The sequence below is a fragment of the Alexandromys fortis genome, unplaced genomic scaffold (genome assembly GCF_014885135.2).
Source record: "Alexandromys fortis isolate MF-2015 unplaced genomic scaffold, M_Fortis_MF-2015_v1.1 scaffold_103, whole genome shotgun sequence".
Lineage (NCBI taxonomy): Eukaryota > Metazoa > Chordata > Mammalia > Rodentia > Cricetidae > Alexandromys > Alexandromys fortis.
Window position 1 is genome coordinate 2,580,862 of NW_026067978.1, and position 27,939 is coordinate 2,608,800.

The 27,939-nt window shown below is 45.1% G+C and overlaps 1 protein-coding gene across 17 annotated transcripts in view; it reads right to left on the minus strand.

Moving 5' to 3' along the window:
• The window catches only part of LOC126510945 (solute carrier family 22 member 5), a 162,142-nt gene that overhangs the window by 127,890 nt on the left and 6,313 nt on the right, over nucleotides 1-27,939 (minus strand). For 8 of the 17 annotated variants that reach the window (XR_007594556.1, XR_007594557.1, XR_007594555.1 and 5 more), the window contains exons 2-8: nucleotides 24,387-24,490; nucleotides 15,448-15,602; nucleotides 14,423-14,594; nucleotides 12,788-12,914; nucleotides 10,188-10,288; nucleotides 8,923-9,137; nucleotides 7,255-7,437 (exon numbers count right to left, since the gene is read on the minus strand). Coding sequence is in view for 8 of the 17 variants with exons in the window: in XM_050157707.1 (XP_050013664.1) it covers nucleotides 7,255-7,437; nucleotides 8,923-9,137; nucleotides 10,188-10,288; nucleotides 12,788-12,914; nucleotides 14,423-14,594; nucleotides 15,448-15,602; nucleotides 24,387-24,490 (1,057 nt within the window). In the remaining 9 variants the exon portion in view is untranslated. The other 9 variants (XR_007594562.1, XR_007594563.1, XR_007594561.1 and 6 more) reach the window with 8 other exon arrangements.

Sequence of the window (27,939 nt, forward strand, 5' to 3'; positions counted from 1 at the left end):
GTGAAGAGTCAGGCAGGCAGCAGATGGGCAGCCATGACAGAGGAGAAGAATCTGAGACATTACATCTTATCCCCAAGTTAGAGGCAGAGGAGGAGAAAACTGGAAATGCCATGGGCTTCTGAAACCTCAACGCCCACCTCTGGTGACTCCCCTCTTCCACCAAGACCACACCTCCTAATTCCTCCCAAACAGTTCCACCATCTGAGGATCAAACCTATTATGGGGCCAATCTCATTCAGACTGCCAAACAAATCTTCCATTCTGTGCAGTGAGTGAGATGCCAGGCAGGCAAGGAATCACCATGTCTTACCTCTCTACTTTTATGATGCTCTTGTGCTCAATACCAGGCTACCAGCCATGTCTTTCTTGTGGGGGTCCAGTCTCATCTTTAAGGTCTTGCTCCATAAATGACCCCCACAACCTGTCCCCATCCTCTCTCTGATTAAAGTTTAGTGCTGGAACTCTTTCCCTCTAGAGAAAAACGAGCAACCACCCCTTAAAAGATACCAAGAATAGGAGTAGTCTGTACCTGAACCATCAAGGATGAATAATGTCACTTTTAAAGTGTCCTCTGGTGAAAGATCTTGCCTTTTATTGTGTCCCGAAGATGGAATCCTTGTCATCTGGAGTGAGAAGTAGCTGCTCACCAAAGGCATGCTCACCCCAAGGCAGCCTCTCTGAGCAAGGCGCCCTGAGCCACAGGGTGGCCCTGTCCCTGAGTTCTGTCAGCTTGACCGAGTGACAGAATCACCTGTGCAGACAGAGCTCTTCAGACCCAACAGGCTGTTCCTACAGAAGCAGGCTTGAGCACTCATGGGCCTTGACTACCTGAGCTGGGACACTGAGTTCTCTAGGATGTCACATGGTCAGGGACTCTAGGTCCCATTAGAAAGCTTGGACTGAAACACAAAAAGAATACATTTGGGCGACATGAAGGATTAAAAAACATGTTTATTTAATTTATTTAACATATTTTAATTTGACATAAAATAAGTATTTATTTTTGTACTGTTTATTAGGCGTGGGGACACAGTCCCTGGTAAGGCACCTGCACAGCATGCTCGAGGCACAGGCTTCACTCTCAACAACACAAGCAGCACACAGAGCATTTTTTCTGATATCTTTCTCAAGAAGGGATAAATTACTAAAGTATTGGCCAAGGGCAATGACACAGCTCAGTGGGTAAAGGCTCTTGTTTGTGTGAGCCTGGGTACCCGAAATTGATCACTAGAATCTATATATTAATGATTTATCTTTTCAATGTTGTGTTGTTAAATTTAATTTTAATTTGGGCATGGTAGCTCACATCTTTAAAACTAGCACTAGAGAGGCAGAGGCAGGCAGATCTCTGTGAGTTCAAGGTCAGCCTGACCTACATAGTAAGTTCCAGGAGAGCCACTATAATGAGTGACCTTGTGTTTAAAAAAACAAAAAGATATATGTATATACATATATACACATATGAATATATTTGATTTATATGAGTAAGTGTCTACATGCATGTATGTGGTATACCATATATATGCCTGTTGTCCATGGTGGCCAGAAGAAGACATCAGATTTTCTGAAACCGCAATCATGGAAGGTTGTGAGGAGCCACATGGAGGTTGGGATCTGAATTCAGGTCCTCTGTGAGAGCAGCTAGTGTTTTTAGCCAGTGAACCATCTCTCCAGTCCCACCTTAATTTTTAACAAGAACACATTAAGTTAGATGACTTAAGTAGTTGGTGGGAACATGTGTTAGAAGTTTCTCACATCACAGTAGACCGTAACTCGAATCAGCTATACTTTTTAAGACATGGCTTTAGTAAACTAAGTTCACCAGCTTAGCTCTTCCTAAAAGGTTTCACAACCCCTTAAAATAGCACCATCAGCTGGGTACAAGTGTTCAAACCCCAAGCTTGTGGAGGATGTGTCAGTTCAAAACCATAGCAAGGTTGATGATATATTGCCCCAGAATTTTTATCAGCTCAAAGACCATTAGGAAAAGCATTTATAGACGGAAGTCTAAGTGAGGCACAGTGGCATATGCCCATAAACCCTGCACACTGGAGGCTGATGTGGGAGGATCACTTGAGCCCATGGTTTTGAGACCAGCCTAGATAACATACTGGAAACCTTATCTCTAAACATAAATAAATGAAAAAAAAAACTAACTCAAAAGCATGCTTTTTAAAAATTTCTTATTACCCAGAAGAGAAGAGGGCTTTCTGACCCATCTTGTGCAGTATCACTTAGAGAAGTGTTGAGTAGAATAATTCTTTGTCAAATAACAGCTGTTCAGCAATTCATGAGAACACAGGGGAAAAAAGAAGCTTGCTGCCAGGAATAGACATAATAATGAGGGGACAAACCCTTACCTTTTCTTTGAAACCAGGCATCATAATGTAGCCCAGGCAGACTTTTAAACGATGATCCTGTCTCCGAATCCTGGATCCTTGCCTTCACCTTGGACTGTGGAGAGATTCTGTTTTTTTTTTTTTTTAAAAGATTTTGATCTCCATCTTTTCTCATTCCTGGTGTTGTGTGTTGTATATGCCAGCTCCAATGACCATAGACATTCAGGGCCTCATCGCTCACAAGCCTCTCTCCTAAAGATGGTCCTTCTGAAGACATCGCTCCAATGGAAACAGACTATGTAAGTACAGCAGGCTTGTGCAGACGGTGAGGGTTTTCAGGAGAAGGGCCTTGGGCTGTTGACACTGCCCACAGAGAGAGCTCAGGGCATTCAGGCAGCTCAGTGTTTGCTTCAGGAGGACCTGAATGTCTGGGACCAGACCCCAAGAATAAAAGCCAGAGTAGCAGCTGTTCACTCACAGCAGGGTATGCTGGGGAGAACTGCAGTTATAATCTGGGGTTCCTGAGAAGGCATGCCATCGCAAAGCCAGCTCAGCACCTGGTTTGAGGGGAGGAAAGCGAATCTTCCAGATATGCTGCTCTGTATTACTCCTGAGCCAGAAGCTCCTGCTTGTCATGTGACACGGCCTTCAGTTGTCCAAGCAACAGCTGAGCTTTGGACTTAGGTCCCATCGTATTTTCCAGCACAGGTCACCCTGGCAAACACTGGTCATCAACATGTGTGTCTTGTACACCACTCCAGCCCAGTGCTCTCTGCTCTACCCCTTACTCAGGAGCTCCAAGGCCAGTTCAAGCAGGCTTTGGGCAGCTTTGATGAGGTGCAGTCTGAAGGGCTTCATTTGGGTCAGCAGTGTTTAGCTTCATGCATTCCATCCAGGGGACAGGATCTTTGTGTGTATAGGAAACAGAGACCCCAGTGTTGTCTTTTTAAATGGGTGATGAGGCAAATGCTCCCCACTTTTCTCCGTGCTGCAAGACGGTTTTGAGATGCATCTCCCAGGCTTCCTCAGAGACTCAGGACCCTGCAGTTTCTTTCTTAGGTGCTGACCAACACAGTAAGCATCCTAGGACTGGGCCTCCCTCCTTCCCTGTTCTGCATTCCTGCTCCCCAGAGTCTTATTCCAGGTAGAGTATAGAACTGTATAGAAGCTCCGAGCTCAGGCTGTTTCCAGGGAGACCCAGGCTGAGTGCACCAGGCTGGTGCAAATCATGGTCAATATTGGGTAGATGCCTATTATATAGCATAGTATGAGTTAAATCTTAACCCTGAACACTAATAGTTAGCCTACAGAAGAGTTGCATGCTGGTGTTTCTAGGTACATTAGTCAGGGTTCTCTGAAGAAACAGAAATGACAGAATGAAGCAAGATATTAAAAAGGGAATTATTAGAGTGGCTTGCGGAGGTGGTCTGGGTAGTTCAACAGTGGCTATACCTGATGGAAAGGCTACTGATCTGGGAGTTGTTCACTCCACATTATTGGATATCTCAGCAATCCCATCCAGTACTGGAGGAGGACCAAGGAGGTCCTAGAGAACTGTCAGTTTTCAGTCCATGCTGGAATTTAGAGGTGGATTATAACACCAGTGAAGGAATGGTTTAGGACAGGATTGATGAACTAGCCAGTGAAAGAGAAGGCAAGTAGGCAGTAAAAACTTTTCTTCCTCCATGTTCTTTTTTTGTGAGCTGTCGCCAGGAGGTGAAGCCCAGGTTTAGAGTGAAGTTTCTGATATTAAATGACCATGATTTAGGGGAGGTCTTCCACATAAAATAATCCAACTAAGAGAATGCCCTCACATGTGCGCCTAGCTGCTTGGGTTTTAGTTAATTCCAAATGTAGTCAAGTGGACAACCAAGATTAGCCATCCCACAAATCCTAACCAATTCTAATAAAGATTATAGTTAGTTGTTATTATTTTAAAATATCATTGTTTATTAAGGCTATCTCTGCCCAAAGAACTTCAGTAGTTTCCACCAAATATTGTTTCTTTCTTTAAAGAAGGTGAAGTGTGTGCAATATCAGAAGGGACAATGACACTGAACACAAACACCTGCCGATGTTACACGGCTGCAGCCAGCAACTCTGAGAGACTGTCAACACAACTTACATTTCTTTCTTGAATTTCCCCATGATTATACATCGTAAAAGGAACAAGCGTAGTGTTATGGTTTGGGGACTCAGAGTAGTGACAGTGGCTAAGGCTGGGAGGTGCAACTGCACTTCCATGGCGGCAACTGTACACCAGCCAGGGTAATGCAGAGCTGAGAAACACTGCTCCCAAGTCTCTGCTGAAGGGTGAATAACTTGAGAAACAAAAACAGACGACAAACAAAACAATCCCATGACAGTGCTGAGAGAAGGAGGGACACTCTGTCACCCATACATGCCCTTCAAGGTAAGCGTCTGCTAGCCAGGGATTCTGATTTACACAGCAGTGGAAGCCAAGCAGTGGCCTCAACAGTGGATTTCTCACGGCCCGGACAAGCCCAGGACTCTGACCAGACATACACAGCACAGCTGGCTGTGGGACTGAGCAGTCACTGCCCACACACTGCTGACGTGATGTACCTGCTCCCACCTTCATTCCCTCTAGGGTGCCCTAGGTCTTGTGTTCTCCTGTTGTGAGTTGAAGCAATCACAGTAAGGAGTTTTGTAACTTAGGAAAGATGAGAAATCAAACTCCCCATGGAATCATTTATTTTCTGAAGAAGTTTTGTTTCCTTCTGGTTCTTCGTCAGGGCCTTGTGCATCCTAGCCAAGCACACTTTCACCGAGCAACACCTATTCCTTTTCCTGTGAGTCTGTCAGTTAGGGAGAGGAGGGAAAAACAGACCTGCATCTCTATCTGTGCAACCTTACCCGTCTTACAAAGTTTCGCATAGTCTTCCAAGTCCCACTGATTCAAGAGACTCATTGACTTCTTTGGAAGGGCCAAGTCCACCACTAGAATGGGATGGGCAAGCTGTCTGCAATTAGCATTGGTGTCCCTGGAGGAAGGTGTCTCTCTGGACAGATGCACCCATCCATGAGTACATTAGACACGACGTCAACAGAACCGAAAACTCCTTGCCCATTGACAGTGTTTCTGACAACACACAGGCTGTCTGTTTAGTTTTTCACCTTCGGGAGGAGTGTTAAAAGGCTGTGCTTTTTAGGACTGTTGGGCTTTCTTCACCATCTTTTAGCATCCTTGTCTGGCTTTGGGCTTGCCATTGTTTTATTCTATTAATACAAGGAAAGCAATGTTACTTACAGATCTTATAAAAATACCTATCAGTCTCAAAACAAACAAGCCAGATCTGGAGAAAAACCAAAGACATGGCAGATTCTGAAGTTTCCCGTAGTCTTTGCACTAAACTAGAGTGGCTGCTTTTATGGTCATGCACGTGGTCACCTGTTCACACAGGATCAGGCCCTTACCCTTACAGCACCATGGTTAAAGTAGTCCAGTTATTTGTGAGACAGTCTGCAGGGAGCACTATTTCAAGGGGCTGGGGCCTAAGGACATGGCCAGAACCTGACCAAATGCATCTAAATTGTGGTAAGGAAGGTCTCTTACCTTTTGACCTTTTGCATTTGGTTAATGGTGTCTGGGAGAGAGACACCAGAGCTCTCTGGGAAGAACAAGGTGATGATAGCTGTCGTGATGGTCAGACTTCCCATAAGGATGTAAGGGAGGTGGCGATTATAAGCACCTGTGGTCAAGCAGAGGACCCAGGTTACAGTGACACTGGTTTCATTCTGACCTTATATTTCCTTGGGGCTTTATATAAGACTCACCTTACTGTTGGTCTCAGTGTTTCCCAAAGCCTAGACTGCAAGAGTGAAGGCTGGCATCTAGAGAGTCTCAGAACCCAGTCCTGGCACAATGTGCCCAGAGATCCAGCAGTGTCCACAATGGACAAGGGAGAGGTACTGGGAAGCAGAGTCACCACGCTGCAGGGTTCTCAAGGAACACAAGGTACTTGTCTAGGACAGGAGCAACTTTCCACCTGAGCAGATATGTCCCAGTTTGATTTGCATGCCGGTTAGAAAAGGGGCTACAGCTCTTTAGAGACATGTACCAAGCCTTCAGAGTACCTGCTACTCTCGGGACACTGGCAGGTCCTCCCCAGAGCTAGGAATGTGCAGAGGAGCAACAGCATCCAGGAAGGAATCCTGCTCTATAATGTCAGCAGGCAGATCTTCACAGGGCATAAACACCCTGTCATGTGTGACAATGAAGGCCTGTGTGCCACCTACTGGGAGGCCAAGGCAAGAGGAGCTAAAGTTCAAGGGCTGCTGGGGCCACAGAGCAAGTCCAAGTCCAGCTCACGCAACTTAGTGAGCCACAATCTTGAAAGTAAAATGGGGCCAGGGAGACGGTTCAGCTTGTAAAAATACTTTCTGCTAAGCTTGGTGGCCTGAGTTTGATCTCCAGGATCCACATGCTCCAAATAAAGAACTAATTTTAAGACTCCCCTAAATTGTCCTCTGATCTCAAAATACACCCTGAAGAAATGAAGTGTTCTAAGTTACAGCAACTGTCAGTCCATCACTCAGACCCCTTGGATGGACAGGTTTCTCTCCATGTTCCTAACTCCAAGAAGAAATTCCTCTAGTGAAGTAAACTGGCTCCCTAAAGAATTTCTTGGGATGAAGAAATCTAGTTGGTGATGGAGGGTCTGGGGAGATCGAAATAGAGACACCAACACTCTCTCAATCCCATCTAGCTGGTCTATGAGCTATCTTCCATTTGAAATGGGTGCCTTCTCCCTACTACACTTGGAAAGCACCTTCTCCACCCAGGGTCCCAGTACGGATGCATCCTACTGATTATAGGTGCTGTGTCCAGCTCACATATAAGGTACTTAGAGCTTTTGTCCCATCCATCGCTCCAGTGCTCCATGGTACTTACCAAGGTAAACAAAGTAGGGAGACAGGATGCTGCCAAGGCGGGATGCTGTGGAGCTGACCCCCACACCCATGTTTCTGACCACAGTGGGGTACAGCTCAGCTGTGTACACGTAGACCATGGAATAGGCAGAGGTGATTCCAAACTTGCCCACCATCACCAGGGTAGTAGACAAATAAATTAAGTCTGGAGAGAAAAAGGAACAATAGCAAAGGCAAGAAAGACCAGCGTAAGGGTTGCCGTGGAGGAGTTCTCTTCCCTTTTAGCCTAAAATGAACTTACTTTCTCCCTGACTCAGGGTGGAGAGAGTTGGGTAATTTCTATACCTTCCTATTGGGAGAAAACACTATGGCTTAGATTTCTTTCTAAGGGGATTCCTACAAAGAGACTGGGCACTTTAGCTAAAAGAGGACAAACGTGTTCCTCAACCTAGAGGCCCAGACAGTATGTGCCCCTCATCCCAATCTGCCTGTCTTCCACAAGTCTTCCTGTGTTAGGGATGAGCTGCTTCCGCAGAAGCTCACACGGAGGGCACTGTGGAATTAACCAGGACTTGGAAATGCATGGGGGAGTCCAGCTCTAGCTCAGTTCATGCTCCCAGTCTACTCAACAAGTTCACACATCTGGGCTTTGAGGAGCCTCAGCGGGTAAGGGCATTTTCAGCCAAGCCTGAGAACTTGTGAATCTCAGGACCCACACAGTGCAAGAGGAGAACTGACTCTTCCCACTTCCTGTAAGCTCTCCTCTGACCTCTACATGTGTGCTGGGAAGCACGTCTCCCTTCTCCCAATAAATAAGTATAACAAAGTCATTGAAAACATCTATAAGCCATCTGAACTTAGGGATGATCTTCCAATAGACTTTACTGCGACCCACAGGTCATTCTGAGCTCAGGTGAGGGCACTGCAGTCACTCCCAGGTCCTTCTGCCACACACTGGGTTGTCCTGTACAGTCTCACAGTTACCACCACAGGTCCCAAAATTCATAGGGCCATGAATGATTCTGCCAAGTGATGGACAAACAAGGCTTGTCATCTGTTCCCCAGGTTGTCAGAAAGGGTCCCTCCTGTCTATTAGTGCATTATCAAGTCAGTTTTACCAACACAGTCCTGCCCATAGCCTCAGTTCTCTTTTACCTCTCCCTCATCTTCACTTATTAGTTCCTTTTATACCCTGACGTATACTGGGCTCATTCCCTCTCAGAGCTCTAATGTAGGCTAGGCTGACATCTGACTCCCAATATAACCAAAAAAGACCTTGAACTTCTCATTCTCTTGCATCCTTCTCCCAAGTGCTTTGATTACAGGTGTGACTAGTTTTCCCTTTTCTATCAAGGTTTCTGGAATGCTCTTCCTGGCTTTCTTTCTTTCTTTTTCTTTTTTGTTGGAGATAGGTCTCCTCTGTATAACAGTTCTGGATGTTCCGGAACTCTCTTTCTAGACTAGGCTGCCCTCGAACTCACTGAAATCCGCCTGCCCCTGACTCCCAAGTACTGGAATTAAAGGTGTGCGCCATTATCACCTGGGTAACCTCTTGATTTTTAAGTGAGTGTTGGACACTGTAACAGTGTACATTCTAACACAGATCTAATGGTCTTGACTGTATTCACTTTCTGGTTCAAGGAAAGTGGAACACAGAAGACTCAATCCTGCAAACAAACACTATCCATACCTGAGGGCACCAGCTGCAATAAGAGAAGGACACTGCCACCAAGGAAAAGGGAACCAGCCATGGAATATCTCCGGGTTACATGCTGTAGCAACAGCCAGGCCAACACATAGGCTGGGACTTCAACAGCCGCCAAAAGGAAGCCGTTCAGGTAGATGTTCCCATTCAAATTAGGAGTGTCAAGAGAAAGTCCAAAATAGCCCACAGATATGGTCAGCCTGCAACAGGGAACAAAAGAGACCCAGAGAAACAGCACCCATCACCCCAGAACCATACACCTTGAAAGACATTCATCTTCAGGAAGTTCTGAACTGCTCTTGATACAGGGAATGGAAAGGCAGTTCACCCTGTGCCTTACTTCCTAGCACAAAAGTTAACTTACCCTGGGTAAGTTTGCCAATGCATCTTCACAACATTTCATAAAGAAAGTGTCTGAGCAAAATGATTGATTAATTGACATTGGCTTAGTCATTAGGGAAGAAGTCCCAACCTGCATTTCACCATTAAAATCTTACAACAAAACATTTATAAAAATCCATTGTCCCAACTCTTTTTTTCAAACCTCTATCTCTAGAAATTTTTACATTATAATTCATAACAGCAGCAAAATTACAGTAATAAAGTGGCAAGGACAATAATCTTTTGGTTGTGGGTCCCCACACTATGAGGAACTTATTAAAGGGTTGCAGCATTAGGAAGGTTGAGAACCACTGCTCTATGAACATCCCAGAAGGGCCATATCCCACTTTCATGTTTCCAGAAAGCTCTTAGCAGCCCCTGGAACCTAAAGGATAAAGTGTCTTCACTGAGACCCTTCTTCAAATCCACAACTGTCCCAGCCAGAGTGTGGGTCATCAACAGAGAACACTTTTAAGAGGAAAGAGCCAGGCATGGGGATGTGCAGGGTGCGTGTGCAAATGACAGACACCGCGGCTTCACTGTAGGAGAGCTCCCTCTGTCTCCATGAGCGTAGCAGAGTTGCTGACAGTCTCTTCCTGCCTATTTACCACACAGAATCTACTGAGAGAGGGGACAAGGGACAGGAAGGACCTGTGGGATTCCCTTGTGGGATCCCTAGATCCTAACATTTTCTCCTGATCACTTTCTCCTTTCCATTACAAAAGAACTGTTATGTCCCTGTGGCTGCCATTCATCACAAGGACAACCTTGCATCATGTGAGGACAGAGTTTTCAGCTTCGGTCTGAGCATGCCTATAGACAAAGAGTCCTGAGAGTGGGGAAGGCTCAGGCAGGTCTCACTTACGCACCACAGGATTATGGACATGATGGTGAGGATCCTGATATTCCGGGTTCGGATCAGATCATACATGTGGTGTTTGTGAGGCTTCTTGGAACTTACATCTTGTAACTGCAGGAAGAATACAGTTAATGGTATAGAAGGAGAAAATGTCTGTTGACCTGCAACCCATTATTTTCACCATCTACTTCTCAAGATTTAGGGAGCATCCTAAGGTTCTTCTTTGAAAAGACAGAAGTATAGTGACCGTTGATGACCAAGGCCCCCTGTAGGCCTAGTCAATGACAAAAGGAAACTGAAGGGCAATGAGGAATAAAGAGAGGTATCCAGCAATTGAAAACCAATGTTGTTGCAAGGAGGGCTACTTGTTCATCCCAACCACCTGACTAGCTTAGACCAGAAATAATTACACAGAAACTCTATTAATTAAATCACTGCTTGGCCCATTAGCTCTAGCTTCTTGTTGGCTAACTCTTACATCTTAATTTAATCCATTTTTATTAATCTGTTTATCACCACAAGGTCATGGCCTACCAGCAAAGTCTCAGCACAGCTACCTCCAGCCGTGGATCCATGGCATCCCCTGACTCTGCCCTTCTTTTTCCCAGCATTCAGTTCTGTCTTCCCCGCCTACATAAATTCTGCCCTATCAACAGGCCAAGCCAGTTTCTTTATTCATTAACCAAGAAAAGGAATACACTGACGAAAGGACCTCCTACACCACAAGGTGACAGCCACCTCACTGGATTACCCTGCCCATGCTCACTGCCACCTTTCAGGGAGGACTTTGAGGTTTCCCATGCAAGGATGACTCCCTGCTATCTCAGTTAGAGAAAAATAAGGCTGTGTATTTAAATAATTTAAATAATGAATATTTTGAGTTCTTGTACTATGTAGTTACTGGTCTTCTTCCAGAAAAAAAAATCAAATTGAAAATAGAAAAACTAACCCATATTTCACCCAGAGTAACTCCTTATGAGATTCAGCAGAGCCAAGGCCATCACTAAATCTCATGGCTAAACACACTGATGCTCTTTCTTAGCCAACACACTTTGGGAACTTGTTTTTACCCACTCAGTAGTTCAGTGAAAAATCATCCTGGACTCAAAAATTCTGAAACAGCTCCATTTCCTCAGTGGTGCTAATGAGGCTGGAGCGTTCACCCAGACTGACTCCACCTCACTTAAAATGACCTTAGTCACATTGCAGTCCTGACTTCTGTGCCTCAGAGACCTTCTAGAGCTGGTGAGTGATAAGTGACTGTGGCTGCTGGGCCACCACTTAAGGACTCTTGGTGGCTATCAGCATCTTTGCTGCCTGTAACAACTGCTTCCTCTCTCACTAGCCCCCAGTCCTCATCAGCCCAGAGCATCTCAAACATGCTTGCAGCTTACACTACAAGAAATTACTCATGGAATATGAGAACAGGGAAGAGATGGCCATCAGAAAAAACAGCAGTCAGAGACAGAACACTACTGAGTGCAAATCTACCAGTGTTCAGATTATCTTTCTATGACAATCCCTGATGTTGTGTGATATCTGTACATCGTGTGAAGATGTAATGTTGTGATTTGTATAATAAATGTCTGAATGGCCAGCCCAGAGGAAGCAGGGTGGGAAGTACAGAGAGAAGTTGTATTGAGCCACAACGTAGATTAAAAAGTATGGGTTAATTTAAGTTATAAGAACTAGTTAGGACAAACCCGTGCTAAGGTTGAGCTTTTGTAATTAATAATAAGTCTCTGTGTTATTATTTGTGAGCTGGTGGTCCAAAGAAAATCCATCTACACCCTGAGGCATAAGAAACAGTGACTTTCCAGAAAGCTAAAGTTGATGGAAGCCTCTTGCTAATAAAAGGCATTTTATTATCAAAAGTAATCCAGATATGATAGCATATCTCTTCAGTTCCAGTTCTTTGGAGGCATAGGCAGTGAAATCTTTGTGAGTTTGAAACCAACCTGGTCTATACCGATTTCTAGACCAGTCAGGGTTACATATTGAGAGCCTATGTTAAAAAGAAATAAAGAAAGAGAAATGGTTAAAATATATTGTTTATGTTACTTGGATAGGAAGTAAAGTAAGCATGGAAAAAAGTCCATGGGAGAGAATAGGTATCTAGAACCATTACTTACCCTCAGAGGTCCGAGTGTATACATGTTCATGGGTGTACATGTGTATGGACCACAGGAATGTGAGCGTGAGTGTGTGTGTGTAGGCTAGAGGTTGACTTAGGGTGTCATCCTCAATCACTTTTCTACCTTACACTAGAGACAAGATCTCTCCTTGACTGGTTAGCTGGCTGGACTAGCCAGTCCTGATTAAGTCCCTGGGATCCTTCTGTCCCTGCTTCCCCAGTGTTGGGATTACAGGTACACTCTGCCATGCCTGGCTTTTTGGTGATCTGAACCGAGGTCTTCATACTTATATGGCAGACACTTTACAGACTGAATCATCTCTCTATGCCTTTAACTTCTGCATTTCAACAGACCTTGCTCTAGGGATGGCTGGGGTTTGGGTAGAGTAAGGGCTGAGCTCCTGTGAGCTGTGCTGTATGGTGCTGACCTAAAATGACCAGAGTGAGTCTCTCCACCACCTTCCACACAAATTTACCTCATTTGGATCAAAAATAGGGGAAGGTGCAACAATTCCATTGATTTTGGCAGCTCTGCGGATGATCACCTCTGCCTCTTTAATTCGGCCTTGAGAGACGAGCCATCGGGGGGACTCAGGAATACACCTGAAAGTACAAGTGCATTCTAGTGATGTTTCCTGTTTGCTTGCTTTCCCAGAGGCTGGGCATGCTTAACTAGAGATGAGAAATGAGGTTTCAGGTGCAGAGGGAGTATGTGGAGTATCAGGTGATAGAGAAGGGTCACCAGTCTATGTGTTACTCTCATTGGTTAATAAAGAAACTGCCTTGGCTTTTTGATAGGGCAGGATTTAGATAGGTGGAGTAGACAGAACAGAATGCTGGGAGAAAGAAAGCATAGTTGGTCAGACGCCATAGCTCTCCTCTCCAAGATGGACGCAGGTTAGAATCTTCCCAGTAAGCCACCACTTTGTGGTGCTACACAGATTATTAGAAATGCATTAACCAAGATGTGAGAATTAGCCAATAAGCAGCTAGAACTAATGGGCCAGGCAGTGCTTAAATGAATAGTTTGTGTGTTGTTATTTCGGGTGTAAAGCTAACCATGCAGGAGCTGGGCGGGACGAAAAGCAGGTATGCTCACCTCCTTCTACAATCAGGTGTTTTTATAAGCCAGAAACAGAGATGGCCCAGCACTTCCTAAGCTATGAGTTCTGCTGAACACTGACTATAGTGAGGAAAACTCAAGCATCCTGCACATCCCAAGGGGATCTCCACTCAGGCTGGCACCTGCACGTCTGCAGCAGTGCTGCCCCCTTGAGGGCTTTAAGGAGACAAGCACAGGATGGGCTCCTGGTGCTGAGAGTTAGGCACAGCCAGATCCTGCCATCTTCTACTCTGTCCCCGACATCCACAGAAACTTGCAGCGATCACTTGACATCATTTCTTCCTCAGTCCACCTCTGATTTTGGACTTGTCAGTCTCTTTCCACAAAGCAGCATGGGTATCAAGGCTGGAGTCTTACTGGATATTTTCCTTGTACCCAGGCAGCCCTCTCTCCGCTGTCATAATCAGGAGCCATAATGCACTATTTCTTCTTCTCCCAGTAATCTCCAGGGTGCTCATCACTGTACATGGATGAGGATCTCACCTTAGTCCGGTCTAGTGTAAGGAGTGATTCCTGCCTGGTTCCTCTGTCAAGTTCCATGGCTTATTTCTGAGGCCTATGCTCTGCCTGATCAATGCCCCTCTGTTGGAAGTGTAGCTGGAGCCTGCATTCCTCTGCAGAGCCACTCAAGGAAGCTCACTTCTGAAGCCCTCCCTTTCTTTACCTCCCGACACCCATGCCTGGAGCCTCAGCATCAAGCATCTACAGCCTAGGTCTTGCTGTCTTGTACCGGGATCTGAGAATTCCCCAGAGGTTAGGTTGGCCCCTATCTGCATGCAGCAAATTCTTAGTTCAGCCTAGAACAGGGCACAGGACAAGCAGGCTTTTCTGAGTATGGAGAGACTTTCTGACCTGATTTATAAATAATATTCACTACCTTTTTTTCTGGGATCTAGATTGGGGTTTGGGAACTACTGCTGCCCTCTACTGGACAGGAGACAGAAGCCTCCCCAAAGGCAGTCGGCCCAAGGGGTGGGGCCACACTTACCACCAGAGAAGCCCACACAACACCCCTGGCAAAGTGATTGCCAGCTGCAGCATCCGCCAGTCTCTGATGAAGTATGCAAAAAGAGGCAGCACCATGAAGCCAAATGCAAAAAATATGCACACTCCTAAGGTGGCGAATATAATTCGAATTGACTTGGAGAGAATTTCTGTTCCTGTTCAAAACAAGGGAGGAGTAAAGTTAATCATTAATTGGGGTTATTTTCTTATGACTCTTCTGTGGTATCATTTTCAGTGCAGAGACAAGGAGGGAGCCAGAGTTAGCTGTGTTCTGAGGCCCTGGGAAGGGTTGCATCTGAACTAAGTCTGATTTGCTCCTGGGTATTTCTCTGAGGTCCCTGGGCAACAGTGCTCTCATGAAAACATCATCATCATCATCCCCAGCCACACATGCTAACTATTATCCTTCGAGGAAAATAGGATGTTCTAGGAAATGCGAAAAGAAAGTAATAATGCTTTCCACAATACAACCCAAGGAACTCAGTGATCTGATTGCTTCAGCAAGGCTCTTCCAAACAGGGAGACCAGAAGCTTTCCAGTGGGAACAAGGTGGCTTGTCTGAGTCAGAGCCTTGAAGGGTGGACTCTGACAGAACCTTAACTGGACCTCTCAGCTCACGGTCCTTGGCAGACACTGACAGCCACCAATGCTCTTTGGCATCTCCCTTTCCTAGGGAGACCGCCCATCATGCCACCCCCCCCCCCCCGTGTGCCTCCTTCTTTCCTTAGCTACCTAGGCCCTTGCCTTGCAAGTCTTTAAGAATGGATGCCCCGTGGTGAATCCTAGTTAATGGTTTAAGTACTAATAAGGCCAAGGGTCCACAAGTCAGAGGCCAGAAGAGAACTGGACATCAAAAGTCAGAAACCATTGTCAGGCTCAATTTCCCAGCTGCTAAGCTAGGTTTATTTACTGGGGAATTCTAGCCAGTTTTCCCTGAGGGACATAACAACTTGTCTCCAGAAAAGTGAAACACAGTATCTAGAACTGAACTCCAACTGATGTCCATACCCAGGACAAATGCTGCCACATAGTTGGATATGTGACCCATTCCAACAAGGGTATACAGTGCAGTAAACATCTCGAAGTTCACAGAGAAGACTTGCAGGAAGCTGAACCCCGTGTGCATGGCCATGGTCCAAAACAGCACAGTCTTCCGACCAAACCTGGGGAGGAGAGGAGGATCACAGAGAAACAGTTGAGAGGCAGCAGCAACTGGTTTCACCAAGAGGTGCTTTCTCCTGTTATAAGGACGGGCACCAGGATGGTTCTACTCTCTGTCCCCATGCTGTCACTGATACTTTCCAAGATGGATTTGTAGCCTGGACACTCAGGCTGCTCCAAAGGCAGTGCCTCACTGATGCTAGTGACTACAGGGGCTAGAAAGGCATTTGTTATGTTTAAATCCATATATTCATAATAACTTTAAAGACAAAATACATGTAAAAAACTCGAATATATAGTTGTTTGACAATTTGACTTTTGTAACATATTGAGTGTATTCTCTCCCAAGTGAATTCTTTTTTTTGGGGGGGGGGTGTTTTGAGACAGGGTTTCTCTGTAGCTTTGGAACCTGTCCTGGAACTAGATCTTGTAGACCAGGCTGGCCTTGAACTCACAGAGATCTCTCTGTCTCTGCCTCCTGAGTGCTGGGATGAAAGGTGTGTGCCACCACCGCCCGGCTCAAGTTAAAAAATTAACTGCATTTATTTACATTTTAAAGAAGGGTTTGAGAAATAAATGCATGGCAGAAATTTCATATACTTTACACAATTAAATAGTCATTCACACATATTTTGATAAACATAAAATAGTCACTTGTATATAACATTCAGGAGCAAAGTATTTATAAATACAAAGAAATGGCTCAAAGTCCGCAATGTGGTAACAGACATGCCTGGCAATTGTGTGCACTCAGATTTAATAACTGTAGGTGGCTGAAGCAACCATGTAACCTGAGTCTTTCTTCTGGGGTCAGAATAAGGGTCAGAAACCTTGTTCTAGGTCAGTATTTTACTATTGAGCTATACCCCAGTTCACAATTCTAACCTTTTCATTTTAAACTTTTCTTTCATTTTTATTTATTGGGGTACACCCAAGTGGAGATTAGAGGGTAACGTATGAAGTTGATATCTCCATCCATCATATGAGTACTAGAGGTTGAACTCAGGTCATTATTTTTGCCAGTAAGCACATTTATGTTGAAAATGTAAAAGGTCACCAGACAAGCAATCTGATTTTTTTCTGCTTGAGTTAAAAAATTTTAATTTATGTTTATAGGTGTTTGGTCTGCATATATGTCTGAGCATAATATTTATGCTTGGTACCCTCAGCGGTCAGAAGAGAGCATTAGATCCCCTAGAACCAGAGTTACAGATGGCTGTGAGCCTTTATATAGGTGCTGGAAATTAAACCTAAGCCCTGCAAAAGTAGTCAGTGCTCTAAATGTCTGAACTGTCTCTCCAGCCCCCAATCTTTGGGAAAACAAACAAACAACCCTAAAAAACAACAACAAAACCCTCCATGGGTCACCCAAGGGGCTGAGATATGGAGAAATTTTTATCTTTCTCAAGTGCAGATATACAAAAAAATCCATCTCTTCATTTATTGTGGAAGTACAATAGTATCTATTGGAAATGATGCAAATATGAAATATGTAGCATAATGGATTATAGATAATGGTACTTGTAATTCAAAATAACGGGAGGAGATGAGCATAGTTCAGTGGCAGAGGGCATGCCTAGCAAGCACCAGGACCTGGATTCAACTTCCAGCACAAATGAAAACAAACACAACTACAAAAACAACCCAACATACAAAACCGTTTATTACAGGGACAGATTACGGGCAACTGCATGAAGGCGGTCAGAGGAGCAGCAGACTTGCATCATTATCTACAGTGCAGACTGCTGTCTTTCTTAGGTTAGCATGCTTCTGTTTTCTTTTGGTCATGGCTCTTTTTGGAGAATACATTCACCCACACTGTCTGCATGGAGGACCTTCTCCTCAGTCCATGTAGATTCACACACTATGGGAAACACCCTCGGATACACCTGAAACAAAGCTTTCTCAGGTTTCTATGTGTCCATCTGCCTACTGTGTTGTAGTTATCCTGAGTACCATCAAAAACTGCAACAATCCCTTCCCTGGACGTAAGCTGTCTGCTCTCTTTACACATCTTCTTTACAACAAGAATCTCAGTTTGGAGGTTTTCTTTGGTGTGTGTGTGTGTGTGTGTGTGTGTGTGTGTGTGTGTGTGTATGTGTACGTGTTCTCCTGTGCACGTGTATTTATGCATGTAGAAACTAGAGGTCAATCTCAGTGTCATTATTCAGAAGCTGCCCACATCATTTTTTTAAACTTATTTCTTTATTGAGTCTCTGGGAATTTCACGTCATGCACCCCAACCCCACCCATCTCCCTGTCCCTCCACATCCCTCCCTCACCCCTGCAGCACGCCCCCCAAATTACTTAAAACAAAAACAAACAAAACTCACCTCACTCCTCCATCTTTCTAATACCTCTTCATTCATTCTACTGGTACCAGGAATTGTGGCACTTCATGCAGTATGTCCAATCAGCCCCCACCCGCAAAATATTCATTGCAATGAGCCACTGTTTTAGTTCAAGGCCTCTGGTACAGCATCATCACTGCACTTTTGCTGAAACTCCTCTCAGATAGCCTGCTGTTGCCCTGCGGTTATCACTGCAGCACCCGTCCCTTCCCGCACTCCAGCATCAGCGATGGGGTAGATGTCTAGTTAGTGTGGGCCAACCCAAGGCTCAGGATGTGGGTCTGGGTGGTAGCTGAGCTGACCAGTCAGGCGAGGGACAGAGCCAGCTCTCTTAGGCTCCTACCATTAGGGCCATCTCTCCTTAGTGCGGGTGGACGGGAGCTTTTCCATAGGGGTGCAGGGCTAGCTCTCCTGCTGCATTGTCCAGCAAGGGGCAGAGCCAGCTATCCCAGGGCCAGGGAGGGACAGGCTTGGCTCAGTATGGCCCTTGGATTCAACATACATGGTTCCTATGACCCACTATGGCAACATGGGCCATGGATATCATCACAGATCCCTGCTGCAGCAGGAACATGGCCCCTAATTGCAGCTTAGGCCCTGATGTCACCATGGCCCTGATGGCAGCATGGCCCCGGTAGCAATAAGGCCCTTGGACACCAATATGGACTCAGGTGGCTGTCCAGATCCCGGAATCTGCACAGCCCCCAGCGGTATCAGGAGTCACAGAACATCAACACAGACCCTGGCTGTAGCAGGGCCATGGACTCAGACATGGTCACTGGCAGCAGCTGAGGCTCACCATGGCTCTATGTGGTGGCACAGGTCAGACTGGCATGCCTCCTGAGCACTATGGCCCTTGGACACCAACATGGCCCTAGGTGGTGGCCCAGACCCTTAGCATCTGCATGTCCTTTCATCATATCAGAAGCCACAAGCATCAACACAGAGCCTGGATGCAGTAGGGCCATGGACCCAGACATGAACCTCAGCTGCAGCCTGGGCCTAGACATTACCCTGGCCCCAGTGTCAGGCAGGTCACCAACATCAGTCAATTCATCACCACCCTCACTTCTTCAGAACTGCCTCTTACCATAGCACAAGAACAATTCTGCTTCTCTTTCTCTCCCATTTCTCCACCATAGACTTGCTCATCATAATGGCAACCACCTACCTGGTGCTCAAGGCACTTGGTGGGTCTGTGGATGCCTTCAGGTACATCAGACTATGAGGACCCAGGCAGCCCCATGGATGACTTTTGCTTGCCTGAGCCACATGGCATCAGGAGCCCCTTGGATCTGTCCGCCTCATTTTAAGACAGGGTTTCTCACTGGCATCTAGAACTCACCCATTAGCTTAGGGTGGCTGGCCAATAAGCTCCTGCTCCTGCCCTTTCATCCCTGGGATTATAAAGCAAAGCTACCCAGCTGTTTACATGGAAGTGGTTCTATAACCTTGTTCAATGGAAGTTTTTTTTTTGCAGATTTTTGTTTTGAATAATGTGTACATATATGTTCGTGGGGTAGGGGATACATACATGTGTCAGTACAGGTGCTCATAGAGACCAGAAAATGAGATCCCTCACAGCTGGAGCTGGAGACAGCTGGGAGCTGCCTAATGTGGGAACTGGGAATGGAACTCAGGGCCTCTGCAAGAGCAGTGAGCACTCGCGGCTGAGGGCATGCTAACTTGGGTGGGGCAGACACTGGATGGGCTTCTGAGGCACAAAGTTCTACTGCTTGACTTGCTGGTAGTTGTCAGGCCACTCCATTGTGGTTGAACTGTGACAATGACAGAATCTAAAGTAATTTGGCTTCCAGAATTAAAGTACCATTACCCAGAGCCATCTCTCCCACCCACAGACCTCATTTTTAAAGGCTGTCAACAAAATGGCAAACATACACATTTACAAAACCAGGAACTATTAATCTACTTCTTCCCAGTGTTGAACCTCTCATAATACAAAATGATAGCCTGATATTGTCACATAAAAGGCATGACAATGGGCTAGGCAGTGATGGTGCATGCCTTCAATTTTAGGCAGTCAGATTTCTGTGTTTGAGGCTAGCCTAGTCTATGGAGTGAATTTCAAGACAGCGAGGGCCACACAGAGAAACTCTATCTCAGGGAGGGGGGAAGGCATGACAATATAAAATTATCTTAATTCCGACTTAATAATATTCCAAGAAGAAAGCTTAACATTTCTCCCATATTAAAAAGTTACTGCTGCTCCTCTGAACACCAACTGAGGCCATAATCTGGTTTGTTTGTCAACCTCGTACTCAGAAGTAGTGAGGTGCAGAGCCGTCCTCACAAGCCCCAGCACGTCTCTGGCTGTGCAACAGGCTATGGCAATGCTGGGAGCTGCAGGCGAGGACCACAGTCAGAACATAGCACTCAGGCTTTCATTTCCAGGCTGAGCAAGCTTGCTTAAAAGAGATTTTCAGGTGCAAAAGCCAACACACACACACACACACACACACACACACATACACACACACTCACACACTCAGAGAGGGGTGTCATGTATCCCAGGCTGGCCTGTAAGTCACTATGTAACTGAGCATGACCTTAAACTCGTAATCCTCCTGCCTCCGTCTTCTAAGTGCTGGGGTTACAGGGGTGCACCATCACACCTGGTTTATTCAGTGTGTAGATCAAACCTAGGGTTTCATGCATGCTAGCCAAACACTTTACCAACTGGACTACAATCCCTAGCTCCCTGCCTCAAAAATTTCAGAGAAGGTCTCCAACACACTCCATCTCCCCTCTGTAGGGAAGGTGATGCCTAGCATGCTCATGAATTTTGTTTCCATTGTTTCTTTGGGAGCAAACCCTTTAGTGTGGGACTTCCCTTTCCTCAGGTGATCATAGTGTTCCATGCATGGCACACAGGTTCTTAAGATGGCTCATAAAGATCTATGTAACCTAGCACACAACTGACATGGTTTCTACACTCAGCTTGGGTACTTCCTCCTTGATTTTGACATCAAATCAATTCCTTTGAGATTCAGTGGTCATTCTACCCTTAAATTCCTCACTTCTACCTGAAGAACCTCTCAGCCTGCTCCTGCCCCTCCTCTGCCATTACACCTACAGGAACCTCTCACGGAATCTCTCTTGTAATCACCCCAAATTCAATACCTTCCTATTATATCCAATGCCTCCCCTGCAAATGTGGTTCTTTGTCTTAGCTATGAAGGCCAGAGGCCTTTTCTGTCTGCACTCCCCACATGTGACCAGACAGCAAGTCTTTCTGATTTCACTCTCATTCTCCAGCCTTGGTCCTATGCTCAGCTCCTATCATCTTCTGAAAGAAGCACTGAAAATATTTTAATTGATCCCTTTAAGTTCTCTCTTGTAAACTGGGTGTGGCAGTGCACGCCTTTAATCCCAGGACACAGGAGGCAGAGTCAGATAGATCTCTGTGAGTTCAGGCTAGCCTGATCTACAAAGGGAGTGCCAGATAACCAGTGCTGTCCAGAAGAGAAACCTTGTATTGAAAAAACAAAACACCGCCCGCCAGTAGGTCGGTGGTGGCGCACGCCTTTAATCCCAGCACTCGGGAGGCAGAGGCCGGCAGATCTCTGTGAGTTCAAGGCCAGCCTGGTCTACAAGAGCTAGTGCCAGGACAGGAACCAAAGCTACAGAGAAACCCTGTCTCGAAAAACTAAAAAAAAAAACAAAAAAAACCAAAAAAACACCAAAAACTAAAAGGAGAGAGAGAGGTTGTGTGTGTGTGTGTGTGTGTGTGTGTGTGTGTGTAAGAAAAAAGGTCTCTCTTATTTTCCTTCCATCAATACTAGACTGCCAAATTCTTTTTTAAAATGCATGTCACACTCAAGTTTAAAAAAAAAAGTAGCAAAAAAAACTTTCAAGGCTTCTCACTGAACCCAAATGCCTTGTTGTGATCTGAGCTAAGCCCAGTTTGCCCATCTGCTCAGACCTCTGCCTGCCTCTGGCCCTTTGTCTCCACCCTACTCTCCAGACGTCAGCCAAGACTTTAATGCATGGCTGTTGCTCCTGCCTGGAATCTCTTCATCTCTCCACCACTTTTGACACAAATTTCTACTCATCTTTCCACAATCAGCTCATGCTTTGCTTCTCAGTAAAGCCTCCTCTGGCCCCGTCAGACACTCTCACAGTACCGTAGCCTCTGGTATTATTATTTCCCATTGCCAAGGAAAACAATCACTTCCTCAGTAAGTTGAATCCATCTATCTGCCTTGCCAATAGGCAAGTTCCAGAAGTCTTTAACAGTAGTCTAGAAAACCAAAGGATCAAGTCTTTCTGGGCCTCAGTATAACCAGCTACTTGCCCCTATGTAACCTAACTACCATGTTTAACTTTCCCTTCCTATACAATGGGAATAACAGTTCCTGCTTCAGAGGGTTGTAAGGATATGGTTCCCTCTTTGGCATTTAGGATTTGCTGTATGTAGAACAGTGTTTGACACTCATTACATACTACATATTTGCTAAACCAATGAAAGCCATCTGTTGATGCTTGTTACTAGATTAAGAGAAACATCACTTTCCAGCAGGGAAATCCAGAGTTGGCAATCTTTGGTCACAGCTTACTGACCTCTTTAGTTTTTAATTTTTCCTGTCTCTGTGAAATAGTGTTCCTGAGGGTAACAGCTGTTCTAGAACACACTGCTGGTCTCAAACTCAGAGAACCACCCATCTCTGCCTCCTCAAGTACTGAAGAAGTGCGCCACCACAACTGGCAGCCTACTCTTTAATGCACCCTGGTAGCTTTGAGTATTTTTGTTTTTAATCACTTGGTGACTCCTGAAAATAAATCTAATGAAATATACACTTACGTAAATTTTCATTAGCTGAGTGTGGTGGTACATTCTTTTATTTCTAGCATCAGGAAGGTGTGTGGGAGGAATGCCCCAAGTTTAATGTCATCCTGGCCTACATAACAAATACCAGGTCACGTAAGGCAAGAAAGACCTTATCTAAAGAAAAAAAAAAAAAAAAAGGACCCACAAAAAGCAAATGTAAGCCTCATGAATTCAGTTGGAACTCTGGAAGTAAAAGTGGGATTCCACAGTTTTCTCCTGACCTCCAAATGCATGTTTTGGCATTCTGGCATACATACATCTCCTCCAATATATATACACAAATAATAAATAAAAACATACAAAACAACAGACAAGCCCCAAAATTTTGAGTTAATGAAGTGACGATGCTCCATAGATAAAAATGTGTAATCATATCACCTTGAGTGTATGTGACAGAGCAATGCAGCTTTACTTCCCAGACAGAATAACATTCTGCCTCTGCCTGGATTTTTCTCTGAGCTGGATGCTGCAGCACCCTCTACTGAGCCACCATGGCCAAAGCTCCGGAGCAAGCCTCTCTTCTGACCTCAGGAGTCTGTGATAGATCATAAAGCTCCAAGAAAGGGATATAGCATAATAAACCCTTCTGAGAACTTCACAAAAGCTACTGACCTTGATCAAACATAACAACAACTCCGCATCCCTAACCGTTTGCATATAATTTTATGAGTTGTTACTTTTGGCTTCTGAGACAGGTTCTCACTGAGTAGCCCAAGATGGCCTTGAACTCTCGCTCCTGTGGTCTCAGCCATCTGAATACTGGAATTACAGGTGTACACTACCACCCACTGCTTTAATTTCAAGTTTTTAAAAATTCTCTGAGCCATTGATGTAACTCAGATAAAAGCTTTAAATCTGGCCGGGCGGTGGTGGCGCACGCCTTTAATCCCAGCACTCGGGAGGCAGAGGCAGGCAGATCTCTGGGAGTCCGAGGCCAGCCTGGTCTACAAGAGCTAGTTCCGGGACGGGCACCAAAGCTACAGAGAAACCCTGTCTCGAAAAACCAAAAAACAAAAAAAAAGAAAATGCATAAATATCATCATAATTACAATTAACATTCAGTATCCTGGTCATACAGTAAGTGCTATAACCATGGGCCACTTAGCTAGGGGACACCAGAGTTCTGCTCCTCACACCACCAACTGACCAGTGAGATCTCAATCTTCTCTTACCTTCTCAGGGAGAAAGAATCCTATCTTTAGAATACAGATGTGGGCACCATGGTATTGCCTAGTGCTCTACAATACAGCACATCCACACATGGATAGCATCAACCTCTCCCTTTTTTCTCATACAAGAGTGCTATAATCTCCCAGGGAAAGGAGGCCACATATATATAGAAGTGAATCATGGCAAGGCAACTGGTCATTGGACCATGGGTACACATGGCTTGGCTAGCTCAGGTTTCTCTGCTCTACAAGAACTGGAAAATTACATGAGAGGTTGGCCCATTTGGAAGTTGTTGGAAGTCCATGCTAGACATAGATGCTGCTGCTTCTGAAACGAATGGCCATAGTCTAAGAGAACACCATCAGCTAAAATCAAAGGAAAGGAACATACTCCTTGATCAGTACCAGACACCTTACCTGTCTGAGAGCTGTCCCGAAATGAAGGAGCCTAAGAGCACACCCACGTAAAAGAAGGAGGTGGTGAGAGGGCCTTTCCAGTCATCGTTACACACCAGGTTCCACTGTAGGAAAAGCAAAGGGATGCATCACTCACTTCTTTTCTGAAATGTAAGGCTTCTTGTTAAATGAACTGGAATACCCTGCATCCCTGAATGTTCTGAGTATATGCACTCACTAACACAAGCAATGGCTCATCTGGGCAGCAATGCAGAGAAAGCAGGTGCCTCCCCACCATCTTGTCTCTCATAGACTATTGTCTGCCTTCCACAGAGCCTGCTGCCTCCCCAGCACTCAGCAGAGGCTGGGAGAGTGCTGCTCTCACAGAGAATGTCTTCTGGGCTGGTGGCAGAGGAATAAACAGCCGGGCCTCTCTGCTGTCCCGGGTTCATGCAGTCCACCTGTACCTGGGTGTGAAGGGCACCCAACTAGCTGCCCATAAAGAACCTCCATTGCTGCCTCAGGCATACTACTAGCTCTTCACTTTGGAGTAACATGTACTTTAGGATGAGTTAGGATGGGTGGTGATCCCAACCCAGGGGATAATTGTGGATAGCTGATCTCCAAGTCAAAAAGGAAGCAGAGACCAGCAGGAGTCAAGGAGACCTAGATGCTCTCGCTCCTCCAGGTTCCACCTGCCTTGGTGGTGCTAGCACCCAGATACTAGGTAGGTGGATAAATGTTCCTATAGTGACCACCATCCATATGTGACTGCTAAAGCCATATGAATGGTTTGAGTCCTAAAGCTAAAGGAGTCAATGATGGCAGGCAGCATGTGAGCTTCTGTGAAGCTGTTTGTCATAGGCTACATTATGGCTACTGTCATTCTCAAATATGATAAAATGTATTACTTCTGCTAAAACAAAGATGAAATGAGGGTAAGTTGTTGGAAGCTGTTTATCAACAAGTCCATTGTGATGGTTTGGGACTGATACATCCATGCTAGACAAGAAATCCATTCAGAAGATTGGGATGAAGCTGAGTTGGTAGAGTGCTTGACTAGCATACATGAAGCCCTGGTTCAATCCTTAGTATTGCACAAAGCATGTATGGTGATTCATGCATATAATCCCAGCACTTGGGAAGAAGAATCAGAATGTCAACATTCAAGGTTGTTAAAATCAAGGTTAATCTGGGCTACATCAGATCATGTCTTTTGTTAAAAAAAAGGGAGGAAGATGTGGAGGAGGAATGGTAAAAAAGGAAAAGAATGTACCATATTTTCTTTATCCATTCTTCAGTTGTTTCCAGGTTCTGGCTAAGACAAATAATGCTGCTATGAACAGCTGAGCAAAGTCCTTGTGATATGAGTGTTCCCTAAGCAATTCTGGATAGGCTGCTTGAACTTGCCTTCCCCTGTAATCAGATTGATGACTATCTTAATGGTCATAGAGCCTGAAGGAAGCAGATGCAGAGATTCACAGTGAAGCACTGGGCTGAGCTCCCAAAGTCCAGTCAAAGAGAGGGAGGAGCAATAATATGAGCAAAGGATTCAAGACCATGATAGGGATACACACAGAAACAGCTTACCTGAGCTAGTGAGAGCTCACTGACTCTGGACTGACAGCAGGCTCAAACTAGGCCCTCTGAATGTGGGTGACAATTGTATGGCTGGGGCAGTCTGTAAGGGTACTGACAGTGGGACCAAGAATTAGCCCTAGTGCTTGAATTGACTTTTTGGAGCCCATTTTCTTTAGAGGGATACCTTGCTCAGCCTAGATATAGTGGGGAGGGCCTTGGTCCTGCATCAAAGATATGTGCCAGATTTTGTTGACTCCCCATGGGAAGCCTTATCTTCTCTGAGGAGTGAATAAGGGATGGGGTGGAGGAGAAGGTGGGGGAGCAGGAGGAGGGGAGGTGGTAGAAACTGGAATTGGTATGTAAAATGAGAAAAGATGGTTTTAAAAAATTTAAATTTAAAAAAAGGAAAAGAAAATGTACACAGGATTCTACAATTGAGTTCTAGAGTTGTGGACCTCAATAGGTCTCCCAAACACACTTTTGAGGCTGGATAGCATATAAAAGCAAGTCAAACTCATCTATAGGCAGGCATGGGAGCATCTTTCAGGCTTTCACTTCCGCTGCTTGATTTATCCTATCCTTAGTCTGGGTAAGAGGTGAGCTCAATGAAATAACTACGCTGTCACCCACCACTGACAGTGTTGGGAGCATAGCATGAAGGTCCTTGTACCCACAGATCACCGGAGAAACCAGGAATGTTAAGCACACAGGATTGTTTTTCCAATAAGAAAGATGAAAAACCTCTTCTTCCATCCAGAAAGCTGAGACTTGCAAGCGATTAACTGCTTGGTGATTTGTGTTATTTGTCTGGCCAGGCCATAGGCCATATCAAGCTCCTACAACTAGGACTGGAGGTGGCTAGTAATCTCAATGACCCTGATAGCCAGAGGCTCTCCCAAGCTCCTACAACTAGGACTTGAGATGGCTAATAGCCCAAATGACCTCTATGCTATCTATATGACAGACTAGGCCAGACCCTTACTTAGGCCCTTAAACTAGTACAAATAGCCTATCTCTAGAACCCATCTTCTTGGATGAAATGACTTGTACCCTGAGTTGCATTTCAACATAATTGCTCTTCTTTGTACACTGGGAATTGTATTACACAAAGAAACTTTTCCCCCAAAATTGTACTAGGCTTAAATATATTGGGAATAAACCATCAAAGTCTGATCCAGTTTGATGAAGTCAATTTGAACTGGGTTTTCATTCTTATCTCTTCACAGGGTTTTCTTCCCTACCTGGACACCTACAGGGACTCCCACTGACAATCCCTGATACCTCCCAGGGCCTGGCTTACATTAATATTTGTCTCCTACTGGCTATAGGGAACCTGTGAATAGTCAGCTAAGGACAAGAGTTCTCAAAAGCACAGGGTGTGTCCCACCTATTCATTCACCTGCCAACCTTCATATCCAATGCAGTAGGCATTTGGACTTGGCCTGAATTCTTGTTGGAGGGGTGGGATCATAGTCAAAGTTACACATTCCTGCTTGATGAGCTTGCACACGAACCTAGTATTCCTGTACTCATCTGGCTACTCAGCTATAACTAAAGCACCCGAAGGCTAGACCATCAATGCTTCTTCTACTTGGTAGGTGGCTCTGAAGTACTGGCCATGCATCAAGTTTCATAGATGGAGAACTGGAGAAGGGGACCCAAACTTGGAGAATTGAGAACAGCTATGGCCAGGGTCCACACTACTTTCTAGTCAGAAATGTGTCTCTCTAGTAGTAGTGGGTTCAAGGGTATGTTAACATAGGTGCCAGAGCTCTCCAAACTGTCCACTTAGATAGACTCTTTATCTCAATTATGTCTCAATCACTGATGAGCTTTTTGTCAGAGGATCCCATGTCCTCTTTTGCCACTTCATGCATGTGGTACTTCAAACACATGCATGCAGAATACTCACAAAGATAAATCTTTAAGAAAAAACAACAACTATTGAGCTTTTATAAAAGAAGATATGTTTTTTTATTATGTAATACATATG